The sequence below is a fragment of the Zootoca vivipara genome, chromosome 6 (genome assembly GCF_963506605.1).
Source record: "Zootoca vivipara chromosome 6, rZooViv1.1, whole genome shotgun sequence".
Lineage (NCBI taxonomy): Eukaryota > Metazoa > Chordata > Lepidosauria > Squamata > Lacertidae > Zootoca > Zootoca vivipara.
Window position 1 is genome coordinate 36,534,338 of NC_083281.1, and position 16,581 is coordinate 36,550,918.

General features: G+C 41.9%; 1 protein-coding gene across 1 annotated transcript in view; it reads right to left on the reverse strand.

The window, feature by feature from the left end:
* The window catches only part of MACO1 (macoilin 1), a 77,722-nt gene that overhangs the window by 34,637 nt on the left and 26,504 nt on the right, over nucleotides 1-16,581 (reverse strand). Inside the window, exons 2-4 of the mRNA XM_035118281.2 lie at nucleotides 7,845-7,986; nucleotides 6,629-6,755; nucleotides 253-376 (exon numbers count right to left, since the gene is read on the reverse strand). Coding sequence (XP_034974172.1) covers nucleotides 253-376; nucleotides 6,629-6,755; nucleotides 7,845-7,986 — 393 coding nt within the window. The remainder of the gene's footprint in view (nucleotides 1-252; nucleotides 377-6,628; nucleotides 6,756-7,844; nucleotides 7,987-16,581) is intronic.

Consider the following 16,581-nt stretch of genomic DNA (forward strand, 5'->3'; position numbering starts at 1 on the left):
GTGCTTATGAGGGTTCAGCATGAATGTCTGGGAAGCTCCCCCACCTGGCCACACTGACACAGAGAAATCTACCTCTGTTATGACATACAACTCAGTTCAAAGAACTCTGAAAAATTAAATTTTCACAAATGCAGCTGTAACATGCTTGACACCTTTGATGGTTAAAGTACAGTCTGCTTAGGAATAACAGATGAGATCATAAATCTGAGAGAATACTACAAAGAAAAACAGTGACAGCGGAGGAAAACTTACCAGTGTGCAGCGAAAGGTCGACAAAGGTCTACATGAAAGTTTTTGAGATCCTTAAATCTAATTGCTGCTTCAATATAAACAAATAGTATCCACAGCGATACTGTTGGTAAGCACACTCCCCTCTCTGTTGGAGACAGACAGGCAGAAATCAAGCATCATTAACATCCAAAAGGAAGTCAGAAATCTTAAGACATGGCTTTTATAAACTAAGAAAAAGAAAATAAAAAGCTTTGTTATGCTAGATCTAGAACTAAAATGCATTTCCCTTTTGAAACCAGCTGGCTATGGAGATGTGTTCTGTAAGCAGTTTGAAGGTGGTTAGAAATTAAATGAAAACAATACATTGGAAAGAAAAGGTGAAGTCCTAGGAAAATAAGGAAATTAGTACTCCCTTAACAAATATATATATGACTTTAAGGTCAGAACCTTTCATTTAGTGGTTGGGGGAAGTTAGCTTCCATAAATTAGAGAACAGCACTTTGTCTATTTTATTCTGATTATCTAATTGACTGAGTAAACTTCTTATTGCTATTTAGAAGGAGAATTAAATACATTGTTGATTATCCATTGCAGCTGGACAAATGTCAATTCCCACCTTGTTTTTCTCAAGTTTTTCATAGCTAGATTACATTTGTGAATGTGAGAGTACAGAGTAGCAGAATGAAATTCCTCAGGTGATGGTTGCAGACTGGTATTACCTGCAGTAGACCTCTCACAGGTTGCGGTATCATAGTATTTTATTATTTATTTATTTACTTCATATAATCTATACATTGCTTGATTGTAAAAAATCTTCAAAGTAGTTTATATAAAGAATAAAGCAATAATATTATTAGTAAAAAAAATTACAACTACTTACAACATTCAAAAAATGAAAACCATCAATCAACTAAAAACACATCAGCATTCTAGACATCTGGATAGCCTTGTCTAAACAAAATGTTTTCAGCAGTCACTGAAGACAGTACAGTGAAGATTCTGCCTGGACACTGATGTGCAGTGCCAAGGGTCTTCTGGTGGTTCCCTCACTGCGAGAAGCGAAGTTACAGGGAACCAGGCAGAGGGCCTTCTCGATAGTGGCGCCCGCCCTGTGGAATGCCCTCCCACCAGATATCAAAGAAATAAACAACTATCTGAATTTTAGAAGACACCTGAATGCAGTCCTGTTTAGGGAAGCTTATAATATTTGATAAATATTTTAATATTTTGCTGGAAGCCGCCCAGAGTGGTTGGGGAAACCCAGCCAGATGGGCAGGCTATGTTTGTATGTATGTATGTATGTATGTATGTATGTATGTATAAATAATTATTATCATCATCATTTTGTCTGATACAAATAGTATGTTTAAGAGCAGGCACCCCCAAACTTCGGCCCTCCATATGTTTTGGACTACAATTCCAAAATTAGCTAGGGATTATGGGAGTTGTAGGACGAAACATCTGGAGGCCCGCAGTTTGGGGGTGCCTGCTCTAGAGGTTAACTCTGTGGCTGCTCACCAGCAGCATCGGCTGCATAAAAATATGCAGGGGGACTTCCGGTCTATCGCCATTGTCAATCGGCGGGGGATTTCTCGGTCTCCGAGGTCCCCAGCGCCACGGGGGGGGGAGGCTGCAGGTGCACCGCAGCCTCCTGGAGAACCCCTAGATTGTGCTTTCCAGGGACGTGGGGTACCCAGCTGAGCTCCCCAAGCCCCGCTTGCTCCCCGGCAAGCTCTTTTTTTGGGAGCGCCGTGAGTGGAAAGAGCGGGACGGAGCCGTGGGTCAATTCGCTACCTCTGAGGCGCAAAGCTCCGTGCCGGCGACTAAATGAGCGATGGATACCTCCAATACATATAAAATGGACATGTGAGTAATCATTTCTTGGATTTGGACTTTAAAAGAATTTGGCCTTGGGAGGGAAATTTAAAGAGGAAACGGTGGTCATCCGTCCCCCCCCACCGAGAAAATCACAACGCAGCTACCGAGCCTGCAGCCATAGAGCTGGAACGGGACTCTGACTTTCTTTAAAAATTAAGCTGGAACCCTTTCCTGTGGCAGTGGAGCCAAGGGAAGGAGAATTTATTTTTTGTTGAAATCCGCAAAAGTTTATAAGGTGTATTAACGAGCCCTTTGGTACCCTGGGGGCAGAAAACTGGAAACTGATTAGCCGCCATTGTGACTTCGCCAGTCGAGGAAGCTTCCTATTAAATGAACTTTTGAACTTGGAAAAAAAGAGAGATTTAATTGGGTGAATTTTAGAGGGACTTGATTTTCTATGATTGCGAAATTGGAAAGAAAGATTGGATTTTAAAATTGGGACAAAGGAATTACATTAGAGTACAGATTGAAGGGAACTTGGTGGACAAAAAGGAAAGGGCACTGTCTCTGGCACATCAGCCCAAGCTCCATATTGTAACATGAGAAGATAAAGGACGTAGCCAGTCAAAACATCAAGTCACAAGATGGAAAAGAACTGGCTACAATGTATTTTGGAACAAGCTCAAGAAGTGTTGGGAGAATTGCAGATATATAGAAGAAACACACAGATCTTCACTGAAACACTACAACAACTTATTCCCAAAGACAATCAGGAGCCACATGCAGAGGTTTTGGAATTTAAAAATATTAAAGTTTTAATAGAGGATGGACAAGAAGAGTGACAAAATGTGGAAACAGTGCAACTAGTGAGAGAAGTTGCACAAAGTATTGACTACAACCAGGATGCTCTAAAAGAAGAAAAAATCCAGGATGCGGATCCCTCAGTGAGAGAGAGGGACCAGGTTCCTGGTAAAATCAACCAGGCAGTGGTAAAGGATCAAGACGTGTCCTGGGTCTGAACCTTCCTAGTGAGAGGAGGGAGGCGAGCACCAGGCAAAAGCCAAGACACATGGGAGGATAAGAAAGGGAAAAGATGGAGGTGGGAGGGGGTTAAGAAAGTGGAACAACAGAAGAAGGGGTGGGGAGGAGGTGGGTTGAAGTGGATTAGAGATGGTGTGGGTTGGAAGCGAAGAGGCATTTTGATTGGGACAGTTTACATGGTATGAAATTGGACTGTATGAAGGATTGTCAATCAGGGAATTGCTAACCAGGGGATAGAGGGGGGTAGTGGGAATTGTAATGGGTCAGAAATAGGTTTTAGATTGAGCAAGATAGAGTATTTTTAAAGAAAAATAATAGGCTAAGGGGAGACAGTAGAGGGTTGGTAAAATATGAAAGATAGGTATAATGATATATTAGAATATGGTCTTAATCTGAAAGAGGTGTATACCGGTATTGGAAGTGAGATTTGGTTAAAGTTAGTTGAATAATTTTTATTTATTTTTTTCTTAAAAAATAAGTGATCAGTATAAATGAATAGTAAAGTATAATGACTGTGTATAATATGGTTATAATTTGAAAGCTGTGTAAATTGGGATAATACAAAGGCTCGGAAAGGGAGGGGCGGGGAAGTCGAAGTTGAGTTATGAAATGAGTTTATATAATGATAGCTTCTTTTTTATTGTTTTGTTTTTCTGTATTTTTTCTATTTTTTTTTCTATTTTGGTGTGTCAGTTTTGTGTATGTCAGAAACAAACCAATAAATACATTTTTTTAAAAAGAAAACAAAACATCTGGAGGGCCGCAGTTTGGGGATGCCTGTTTAAGAGAAAGCACATGCTCTCTCTCTCCATCTTTCACGCCTGCAAGAAGGAGACTGAAAGCTGTTGCTTTCTGTTTTAAACTAAGCTAGTGCTCCTGTGACATCAGGGAACTGTGGTTTGCTGAAACTAGGGCTCGTGAGAACAAACCACCTTCAAACCATGGTTATGTTCTAGCACACCATAGTTTAAAGAAATGAGAGTTCCATAACAAATGTGACAGGGAATGATGGTTCATTTAAAATTGAAAGTGTCTCTTCCTTGCAGGCATGAAAGAAGAGACAACATCACTATTCATTCTTGTAGTGGAAAACAATGGTTTCTCACTGCATCTAAGCAAAGCCTGAAAGTCTTTTTCAGACCATATTAAATAAAAATATGTGAAGTTATTTGTGGCACACCAACAGCTTTAAAGAACCAACACACTTCCAGTTGTCCAAAGCTGCTCCGTATGGTTGCCTGGAGACAATTCACATTGACCACAGGCAGCCAAACAATTGGCTATTTAAAAAGTCACCTACATGGTTTCTGCATCCAATTGTTATCAACACAGCACTGGAAGAAGTTATGGGGAAAGGGTACCTGTGCTGCTAGTAGCATATGAATCGTTCCCTTAAGTATGTTTATGAAACAATTTTGTATCTTCTTCCAGGAGATCTCCTTATGTTTGCAAACTATCTATCAGAAATCTAAGATTCTTATGTAAGAAAAAAAAATCAGTAATAGTAGCAAACATCCCTGAAAGACAACTTGCCAATTAGTAGAAGTTTCCCCTAGAATGTGTTCTAAGACACAGTTCAGTTTTTTTGCAGATTGTCAGGAGATTCAACAGGCAGAGCAGTGTCCTGCATGATCTGAGCATGTACCTTAGAATATGCCCTAGAATCCTATGCAATGCATAAGTTCTACAGCATGCAAGTAAATGTGGAAAGTATGCCCTGAAAGAAAGAAGAAAATGCATACCCTGAAAGGCCAAGATCCCTAATGCTAAAAATGCTCTAGTGCAGTTCACAATACTGTACACTGAGTGCCAGGCCTCAGACTCCAGAGTTCATTCTCATATAAGCAAGCTTGTTTATTTTATTATATTACTAGCTGGCCCAGCCACGCGTTGCTGTGGGTCATCCCTGTGATTCCCCCCCACCCTGTCCCGATCCATGACGTATCCCACGCCTCCTCCCACTAACCCCCTGGCTCATCCCTGTGTTTCGATAGGACACCCTTCCCTCTGTTTTCCCCAGGGGGTGTTGTCCCCTCCCCCCTGTATCGCCATACATTGCGCACACATCGTGAACATTTATATATATTTAGATTTAAAAAAATTGAAATAAGAACATGAGAAGCAGGAGTTATTATTGTTTTATTTTATTTTTGGGGTTGTCATTTATTTTGGTGGGTATTGTATGATTTGGACGTTGTTGTGTGTTTTGGTTTTGGTTTTGTTATTTAGATTTTCTAATTTTGGAGTAGGTGACCCAAGGAACCTAGAGAAGTACTTTAATAAGCCCAACTGGGGGGGGGATTCAAATAGCGAAGACCCACAGCCCCGTAGCAACAGAAGGCGAGCTCCGAAGCACCTGAGCTGTTCGGTTCCATAAAAAACCCAGGAAGTGGCAAGGGGAAGGTAGGAGATTGTAAATGGGGGGGTGGGGGTTGGCCACTGCAAATATCCGAGGACTTAAACTGGGGAGAGAAAGTGCATGGTTGTTGTTTTTAAAGACGCAGAGGCTTGCAATCATAGTATAAAGCGTAGGTTAAAAGGGGCATGACTGCCCTTACTTAAAATGGCCGCCGGAGCCTCGCATGTGACACAACGCCCGCTAAATTTTAAAGTAAAAACCCCTTTCCGTGCCCCCAAGTGCGTTGCTGTGGGTTATTCCCTCCCCGGGCCTAGTGGGGGCCTGGCGGCCTGGCAGGGGCCTACATAAAACAAAGGCGGTGCTGCGACCTGCGATCCGGGCGCTCGTCCTCCCCCCCCAGGCCTAGTGGGGGCCAGGCAGCCTGGCAGGGGCCTAGGGGTGTGGTAATGGCCGCCTTGGTGGTTTCAGTTGCTTGGTTGATGATGTCATTATTTGGTTTGTGGGTGTGGTGTAGATTTCACAGGAAGGGAGGGGGTGTACTGTGGGAGGAAATCCACTTGAGGGTGCCATTTTACTTTGTTGAAAAACAGGTTGTTACCTGCGGAGGTGTGAGATGTGTGGGTTTTTTTTTCTAACAACACTCGGGGAGTGGCCTGGATTGTTGTGTCAAAATTTCAGGACGATCGGTCAAGCGGAGAAAAGTGGATCCCACACTTTCATGATTTTTACATTTTTATATATATCAGGCATCCCCAAACTGTGACACTCCAGATGTTTTGGCCTACAACTCCCATGATCCCTAGCTAACAGGACCAGTGGTCGGGGAAGATGGGAATTGTAGTCCAAAACATCTGGAGGGCCGAAGTTTGGGGATGCCTGATATATATAGATCTCTATCCCATCCTACCTCTCAAAAGAGCAAATGGCAGCAAACATATAAAACATATCCAATATTGATGAGGACTAAGAAATGTTAAACCTGAAGGCTACAATGTATATTTGAAGACTAAATTCAAATATACAGTATAGACAATTTGAATTCAGTACTACCAAATTAAGCAACAGGAGGCTGATCTAACTGTGACTACATGTGACTTTTGAGAAAATAACCAGTAACCATTATTTTGCATCATGCTCTAAGATTTACATTTAACATTTAGTGTAATGAATGTGACTTACCTGTGTGCCAGACATACTGTACCCAAACATAGGTGCTGGCAGCAAAAAACAACCACTGTATTGGTATGAAGAGCAGACATATGATATTTGATGTAAATGCTACACAGACGAAAAATACTGAAAAGGCCTAAAGAAAAGGAGGAGGGGCAGAAGAAAGAGTATGTTAAAATTTTAAAATAATTGCACTGAACAGTCTTCAAACAATGCATTGCAATGGTTTCTTATTTTTTATTATTTTTATATGAATCTTTTATATGAATCGCAAGTCTTTTATTATCAATATTTTCCTGTTACCATTGTTTCTGATTACTACTGCATTGTAAATGGGCATTTCTTTTACCATAGATTCATATCTGTCACTCCTCAACTTATCACACAAACCAGATACACACAATTGAAAAAAAACCACATGCTTTTTGTCATGTGTTGTTTGGCCCTATGTCACCACAGTGATCTTTCTGACACCATATCCAGAGGACTACCTGTAGCAGCAAAGATGGCAGCTTGAGCAAAAACATACTTATCAGAAGTCTTTGTATCCCTGCAGTGTGCAAGCCTGCTGCTCCATCAATAGCATTAGTGAAGAAAAATCATGCCAACCATTGTGAAATTGCTTGCTTGATTGATTGCATTTTTGTCCCAGGAGCTCAAGGCAATTATGACAAACTACAGTTTACTAGGAAAGAGCTGCAGCAAGACTTGGTCTTAGACCTCCCAGCTGGGAGGGAATGCGCAGAAGCTTTCATTTTTGCTTTTGCTTAACCACAGCATGCCATGTCATCCAGATTTGGAACTGTGGTTAATAATAACTACAGTTACTTTTTAAAAGCCAGCTTTATTTATTTATTTATTTATTTATTTAAATAATAATAATAATAATAATAATAATAATAATAATATACCACCGTCTCGCATAACATCAGGGCAATGGACAGCAATGTTAAAAAACCTTTAAAAACAGTACAGTACAATAATTAAAATGACTGGATTCATAGTTAATAACTATTGTTTGACCTTGATGACACAAACCAACCATAGTTAAGAAAAAGCTTCTGAATTCCTCATCTTAGGAGTACAGGAGGAAGAAAAGTAAACTACACAATCCTGAGGTTTGCTGCAGCTCGTCATATCTCACTAAACTAGGGTTTAATGTGAAAGTGACCAAAAGCTGGTACACACACACACACACACACACACACTTTTTTGTTATACATACCAATCCCTGGTATCTGAAGGAATCATAAACACTCCTGATGAAAAGCCAGAATGGCCACAGATATTCAAATCTGAATTCCAAAACAAAATCAGCCAGCAGCACAAGGGCCCAAACTACCAGGAATTTCAGGTACAGAAACGTACTGAGAAAGAGAAAAAAAAAAAGCAAAGCATTAATTTAGCATACATAGGCAGTACCAAAACAGTCAAAGGAACATGTTTTTCTTGTTGAAAATAAATACATTTGAGGAAACACTATTATTACATGAAGATGTAATGTTCAGGGAAAGAGGCAGTGTGTGTTGAAAATTGCACTACTTAACTGAAAACATTTTTAAAAACTTGTTTACTTAAGTTTTAGAGCTTTATAGATCTTTGGCACTATTGTTTTCTGTTGCCAGTTTTCTGTTGATGCTGGTTTAAATTTGGTTGTGATATGTCCATGCTGCATTTCATGTTTTACGGTTGTTGTTGTTGTTTAAAAAAAACACCTGTACTTTTTGTTAATGGACAGATAAAATGTTGTAAATAAATAAAAGTTACAAACATGCTGATTGCTTTCACACAGCATGATACTGCTAAGCCAAAAAGCTTTGCTGCACATCATGGCTTGTTTGGAGCAAAACAAACTACAATTGCTAGTTTGGATGCTACACCAGGAATATAGTTTGTTGCTCTCAGAGGGAAGTGAAGCAGGACCTATCTTCACAATTAAAGTACTGTAAACCATTAACTATGGTTTATCATGCCATGGGCAAGATCTCATGAGAGCCCTGTGATACCACATGGAGGCCTCCAGAGGGTACATGCAACCTTCCTGAGACCCTGGGTAAGTGAGGCAGATTTCACTGGAACCGGGAAGATGCACAACCCCTGGTAAGCGAGGCTTCAATGGGGACAGAAAGTTGGGGGGCCAGACGGTGTGCCCCTAGGTATGGATGTATATTTATGCAGTGGCCAAAGCAAAATTTCTACTCCTTTTTAAAAAGGCATATTGCACTACTCTAGAAAATAGCTTCAGCTAGCAGCTCTTTTCATAATTAGAAAGAAAGCATATCTGTCACTGTTGTTAATTTTGGTTTATAGTTTTGGGGCATAAGTTTCCAATGCTCATATAATCTGTAATTTGTACAAGGATGCGGAAGTCTTGTATTTTGCCCCAAACTGAATTTCACATAAAAATCAGAGGGTGGCAATGCCAAAGTCTCTTTGCAGCAACTTGGAATCCATAGCTGTCACATGCGTATAAGAGTAGTACAAAAACTTCAGTTCTCATAAAAGTTCAGAGAATTAAGTTGGAAGTGAAGAATAAAACTGTTTGCAGCTGCACTGCATAGCAGCACTGCAGAGAGTGTGAAAAACTATGAAGCTAAGTACTAACAATAGGCTTATTTCATTAAAACATAGCAAGATGCCCCATCTCAGAGTAAAGTATCTCAGAAAATAGTCACTGTTTACCAATTAACGACAATGATTATTTCCTAATGCAAGGTGCTATCTTTGCTGGATTAACATTTGAAACAGCATCTGATCGCAATTGTTCAGAGAACCACAAATTGTCTCACATACATACAAGCAAGCAGGCATGGGTTATTTATCCAAAGCTTGGTTTGTTTTCCAGATGCTGTTGCCTCATGCCTCTGTAGCTTGGCAAGCATCAGGGATGGGGGGGGGTGTCCAAACAAATGATAGTTAAGTAAGGCTGTTAGGTTCAGGAATAATGCCAAACCATAGTTTAAACAGGCCATGGTTCATAAACCAAAATATATGGTTTCACATTGTGGGCTGTTGCCAGAAAACAAACTATGGTTACTCCACTGGGCTTCAATGTTCAAACAAACCACACTTCAGCTAAACTGTAACTTGGTGTTATGTGCAAACCACATCACTGATGAAGGCTCACCTCAGCTTTCTAGATTCATTTACACCGCAATTACCTGCATTTCACAGATTTTAAAAGGTAGGGCCCTGCTTTTTAGTTAATATTTTGATATTCCAAAATAAATGGCATAAAACAGGTTAGCAATAGTTGAAACTAAACTTTGTAGCTGCTCCCATGCCCCTTATCTCTCCTTCTGCATCCAGGATGAAAGTGCAAAATAGGAACAATTTTTAAAAATCAAATAAAAACTTACAGCAGCTAATCACAGCATCAATAGCAGTCATGATTTACCTTTGGTGAACAACAGGTTTATTTCTGTACAGAACTACGTAAAGTGGACGCTCGGGTTGCAAATGTGATCCGTGTGGGAGGCACGCTCGCAACCTGCAGCGTTCGCAACCCGCGTCTGAGCACATGCGGGTTGTAATTCGGCGCTTCTGTGCATGCACAAAGTGCAATTTAGTGCTTCTGCCGTGTGCGCACACCAAAACCTGGAAGTATGGTAACCTGAAGCGGCTGTAACCCGAAATATCACTGTACTACAATGTTGCCTGTGAAAGGCTTGCTGACAACAGGCACTCTATCCAAACTGAAATAAAGAGGATAACAGATGGACTGGGCCACTATGGCTTGGCATTGCGTGAATGAACTTCAGGCTCACTTGCTTCCTTCTCTGCCTCTTCCCCCACAATCATATTGTAGTTTCCAATTCTGGTTTGGAGGGCAAGCACAAATTATTGTTTACTAGTCTGGATGCAATGGCAAGCTGCAGTTTGCCACAAAAATAAAACATGGGGCAATGAGAGGGAAGGAGAGAGGACACAAGCCTAAGGCTCACTCAGGCAGTGTGAAATAATTGTTTGGCATTATAGTTACAGGTAGGTAGCCGTGTTGGTCTGAGTCGAAGCAAAATAAAAAAATTCCTTCAGTAGCACCTTAAAGACCAACTAAGTTTATATTTTGGTATGAAGTGTGCATGCACACGAAAGCTCATACCAAAATATAAACTTAGTTGGTCTTTAAGGTGCTACTGAAGGAATTTTTTATTTTGTTTGGCATTATGTCTGACTTTGGCAAGTAAGCCAAGTATTACTCTTCTATGCTTTTCCAGTGGCCCTACTAGAAGTAAACAGAGAGACCTTCAGTGCATCGATCTCAGGAAGAACTCTGCATAACAAACTTAAAAAATTAATGCATACATTGACAATGTCAGAACCTGAAGCGTTGTCCAGTGTTATCAAGTTGCCTTGAAATTTATTTTCTTTCATAAAATTTATACACTGATTAAAAATGAAAACCTCAAAGCAGTTTACAAAAGATAAAATAATATATTATCAAAAAATAACAACTATAATTTTTTTTTGGGGGGGGACACAATTACAGTCAACTAAAAACAAATAAAAACTCACATTAACTTAATTTATTTGTGTAACTGCTGCTATAATGTGCCCCCCCCCCGCCCACTCCAAGTAATCAAGTCAGGTTGCATGGGATACAAAAAGTTAATTCATAAACTTGAACAACCCTCTAGGATCATTTAACTGCCCGAGCACAACAGAAAGTACCCTTCCCATCTGATGACATCTCACAATCTTTCACCAGAATAATTACTCCATCCAGTTCCTGCGAATAGTTTGAAGAAATTATTTTGAGGGAATGAAATACACATTACACAATAAAGGAAGAGCCAGTTTGGTCATTACAACAGCAAATTAAAACTGAGATATTTTCAAGCAGTTAGCCAACACCCACCTATTACTGAGAGCCTTCCCTAGCTTTCAAGCACTGGCAATCCCTGAACAATATGCACAATGCTATTTTGCTTTTCAAGGGTTTGCTCTCTTATTTCCAAGACAATGTCTAAAAGCCACCATACGTGCTGGAAGCCTGTACAACAGAATGGAAACAACTTTATCTGCATAGTTTATAACACCTTATACAATTGCTGGAGAATGATCTTGTAATAAGATATTGTTGGACAAATGTAACCACCTCCTGGGCTCCGGTTTCATGTGCATACTTCAATGATTTGTCCTGCTCCACCAAAATAACTGTAGCCATAATAAGAGTTCTTAGCTGCTTATATGAAGTCTAGTGCAGACTTGGCATTCTCAATCTCTTAACTGCTATAAAGAGATTGGGAATGTGTCACAGGACTCATGAACTCCTTTGCCCTCTCCTTCCATGGTAGGTTTTAAATATGGCATAGTGCTACATCTTTAATAATGGCTATTTATTTAAAGCACCTGCACTGGCATTCAGCAGGATAAGAGGAAGTGTAGATAAGCCCACGGTCACTAGCTCTTGTTACAAAGTGCTCTTTTGGGCAAGGTGAGCTGCCCTTTCTCTGGCTGAAGGATGGGGCCAGACTAATCTCCCTCTTGCCATGATGTTCTTCCTTGGAGGGGGGAGAAGCAGCTTACCACTAGCTCTGGGGTAAAATCCTTTAAAAAGCTCAACAAGTTCAATCCTAAAAAAAGCTCAACAACTGTGGCCGGCCCCCATGCATGTTCACTTCATCAAATCTGGCCCTCTTTTGGGCACCCCTGCCCTAGGTCATCTGGCCCATTGTTTTTAATACAGTATTAGTACAGTCGTACCTCGGGTTACGAACCGCTCGGGTTGCCAACAGTTCGGGTTACGAACTCCGCAAACCCGGAAGTGTTTTCGGCGTGCGCGCGCTCCGCGCATGCGCAGAAGCGGGGGGGGCACTTTGCACATGCGCAAAAATGGCGCTCGGTTTGCGACCTTTTCGGGTTACAAACTGCGACCCGGAACGGATCGTGTTCGTAGCCCGAGGTACGACTGTAATGCTAAGCAGTTTACAACTCTGCACTGACACAACACAATACTATACAAGTGCTAATTAATGCAAAAAGAGAGGGAATTTGGACAAGAGACAGGCGGTGGAAGGACCAATATGCAGCAACATGCTCCCTGATATTCTCAGGTCAGTAGATCAGGAATATTATATCTGCATACGGGCTCTAGGCATAATTTCGAGTCAAGGCCCTTTATACATCCAACAGCAGCAGGAACATGTCTAGCAGGATAAAGAAACTGCAATACCTCAAAGACCGCCTCTCCACATATGAAACAGTCCAGAACCTGCAGTCACCATCTAAGGCCCTTTATCATGTGCCCCCTTCACAAAAGGTCCAGAGTGTGGCAACAAGAGAACAGGCCTTTTCTGGTCTTAATGTATCTATGTGGGGAGGAGGTTTGCCTGTTTGTTTGGTCTTTAGTAGCTTTGTGCTCCCTGGGCAATGACTAAAAAATTCAATGAAGAAGTAGTAGTAGAAGAAGAAGAAGAAGAAGAGGAGGAGGAGGAGGAGCAGGAGGAGGAGGAAGAAGAAAGCTTCCTACCTCTTGAAGAAATTTGATACGGTATGAGCAAGGCTGCCAGAGGAAGTAAAAAAGGAAGCCCTGCAAGTAAACCTGAATAGCAATGCAGAACAAAGTTTTTTGAATATCACTTCAGAGCAAACAAGCAATTCTAGAATCGTAGAGTTGTAAGGGACCCTGAAGGTCATCAAGTCCAAGTCCAAGCCCCTGCAATGCAGGAATCCCAACTAAAGCATCCATCCTCTGCCTAAAAACCTTCAAGGAAGGGGAGTCCACTACCTCCTAAGGGAGTTTGTTCCGCTGTCAAACAACTCTTTCTGCCAGAAAGTTCCTCCTGATGTTTAGTCAGAATCTCCTTTCTTGTAACTTGAATCCGTTGATTCAGGTCCTACCCTCCAGAGAAGGAAAAAAACAAACAAGCTTGCTCCACCCTCCATGTGACAGCCCTTTCGATATCTGAAGATGACTATCATATCTCCTCACAGTCACCTCTTTGCCAGGATAAACTTATCCTATTCCCTCAAGTTAAGAAGAAAAAGCCACTAAATTAGGAACTGTCTCCACTGGGCCTGAGAACAAAAGATTGATTTGCCTGACTTCTAGATTTGTTTGATTTGCAGATTCTGCATAATGTTATTACACATTTTGATCACAAGCTTTGCTGAATAAATGAGGAGAATCTTCCCCTTTTCAGCAGGTAGCAGTTTCTCTTACCTAAATCATCCACACTCCTCTGAAAACCAGCCCTGCAGGCTCTGTGTGGGCACCCTGAACAGCAGCACTTTCTACTGCATGCTGCTGGGGCTTACAGCAATTCTCTGGAGCTAATAATAATAATAATAATAATAATAATAATAATAATAATAATATACCATAATAATACCCTTATTGTCAATGTACAACCTGTGTACAATGAAATTAAGCGAGCCTCTCAGATTCCTCCTCCATTCTCTTTTCTATGCTCATCTCATTTCTCCCTTCTTTTGTTGCACTCCCCACTCTTCTCTGTCTTTATGTGCCATTTTATTCCATTGCAACAACTATGTAAGATGCTTCTGTGCAAGAGCTGAATGAAGTATATCCTTAATACAAGCATCAAATTTTCAGAAACTGATTTTCCCCAGTCCTGTTGTGTACCACAGAGCTATCCCCACGAAGTCAGTGTGCTAGGAACCTGTTGCCTACATCACTGAAGTCACAAACGTGTAATAGGAAGGGGCAATGTTCATGCAGTTACTTCTAATTCCTTAATGCTTTGTAACCTTCTGTCATATGCTGAGAGTGAAAGAAGGAGGTAGAAGGGCTATGTCTTCAATTCTGGCACTGTTTGCCCACATCGACCATTGCCCTAACCAAGGGCCCACTGTTCACAGCAGAGAGTAGCCTGTAGTTCTCTATGGTCCACTTGATAGGCAAACAGTGCCAGAAGAAGGGCATTCGTCACTCCACAGGCTTAACTATTTCTTAGTATATGTTCATTCATTGCTGCCCAGTAAAGGCAGGATAATTCCACACTGATATCTGTGGATATGCCTGCTTTAAGCCCACAGCAAAACATCTTGCTTGGCAATGTAATGATCATTCTGTTAGGACTTATAGCAAAGAATTACAGCATGCAAGGTGCTTGCAGAGTGTCACTATTTTTAGGTGGGATTCAGTCACATCTCAGCAAATTCAAGCTGCACAATTAAAGCTGATTCACAGCTCTTGTGAAACAAACCCGCTTCCCTAGAATATCAGACTGCATAAGGAAAGTAACAGGGAAATGCACAGAAAAGTGTGGAATAACACTAGATGCAATGTCATCTAATCTCCCCACAAACAAATCAGGCTGAATGTTCATTAATCAAGTCATCTGTAAGTTGTTTGCATTATCACCCTCCCACCCAGCATGTTCTCCTTTGACTGACCTCTCTCAAGTTTTTGTTGTTACTCTCAATGCATTATCATGAACATGCGGCTAGCTAACCTGTGGCACTTGTAGATGCTGAGATTATGACCCACCAATCGAACAGTTCATGATGATGGGTCCGAAAACAGGGCCTCAGACATTGATCTTAATGCATAGGCAGGCTATGACAGCTACAGCCTGGATGAGCAAACTGTGACCCTCCAGACACTGGTGGACTGCAATTCCTATTACCCCTGACCCAACTATTGCCAAGCTGGCTGGGGCTGATGACAGCAGGAGTCCAGAAGCAACTGGAAGGACACAGGTTATCTATTCCTGGTGCACCTAGACCTTGTTATCTGGTACATTCTTCTATTGCACCTTACTCTGTCTTATATGATCTAACTGAGATCCCTGCATTGCAGGGGATTAGACTATATGGCCCCCAGGGTCTACAATTCACACAATGGGAGTTCTTTCAGCTTTTATCAGCAGTGATTTGCTATTCTCAGACCTAACATGCCATTGATCTATCTAGGCATTGTGATGTGATAGTTGTGACAACAGCTTTATTAATGGAGGCTATTCACCACACAGAAGCTCCCTTACTATTCTGTTTGGGAAGTTTCCAAAACATATGAACTACCCTTGAGGAATTAAAGAAAAGGTCCATCTACTTCAAAGCAGTCAGTATTCACAGCGGTGGATCATATGCCTGCACTACCTGGGATGGGCATGTGGGGCACACCCTGAGGGGGGTAGAGTGTGGAGGGCACCCTCCCATGCCCACAGTCCAGGGGAGGAGAGGGGCGGGGATGTTGCTGTCCATTCTCCCCGCTCTCCACCATGGGTCAGGCCTCACCCCGTGGCCAAGGTGGGATGCTCTCCGCCAGCCGGACCAGATGTGACCTGGAGCCACTACAGCCATGGAGCACTGCTCTCCGCTGCTGGGTGAAGTGACCCAATGACAGAGCTGCTGTCGCTGGACGCGAGGCGTGCTGCAGCCAAGGAGGATGGGCAGCAGTGCTGTCGCCCAGTGCTGTCGCCCACTTGCCTGCTCTCGTCAGGCCTGACCCAGGGGGTAGAGCTGCAACAGGCACAAGTGCTACGGCCAAAGCGCAGCTCCTTCTGGCGCACAGCCAGGCTCCAATAAAGGAACCTGCTGTGGAGGTGCCTGTTTGTGCCCCCTCTCAAAATTGTGCCTGGGGCCACAGCCCCCACATGCTACGCCTGAGTATTCAGTCCCTCTAGAACAGGCATGTCAAACCTGCAGCCCTCCAGATGTTTTGGCCTACAACTCCCATGATCCCTAGCTAGCAGGACCAGTGGTTGGGGAAGATGGGAATTGTAGTCCAAAACATCTGGAGGGCCGCAGGTTTGACATGCCTGCTCTAGAAGCTTACAAGCACAGCATAGGTGTTATACGCATATCCCCTTTATCTCTAATAACTGGAGTTCACAGATATACTATACCATTATCAGCTTTCATGGCTAATAACCACTGATAGGTGAATTTTTAAGGGGTTGGATATATTCTTAGAGGAATGGCCTAAGTCAGTAGTCTGTGCTGTATCTTGTAGTAGTTAATTTCCTAAGTTAATTATTTGCTGCATGATGAAG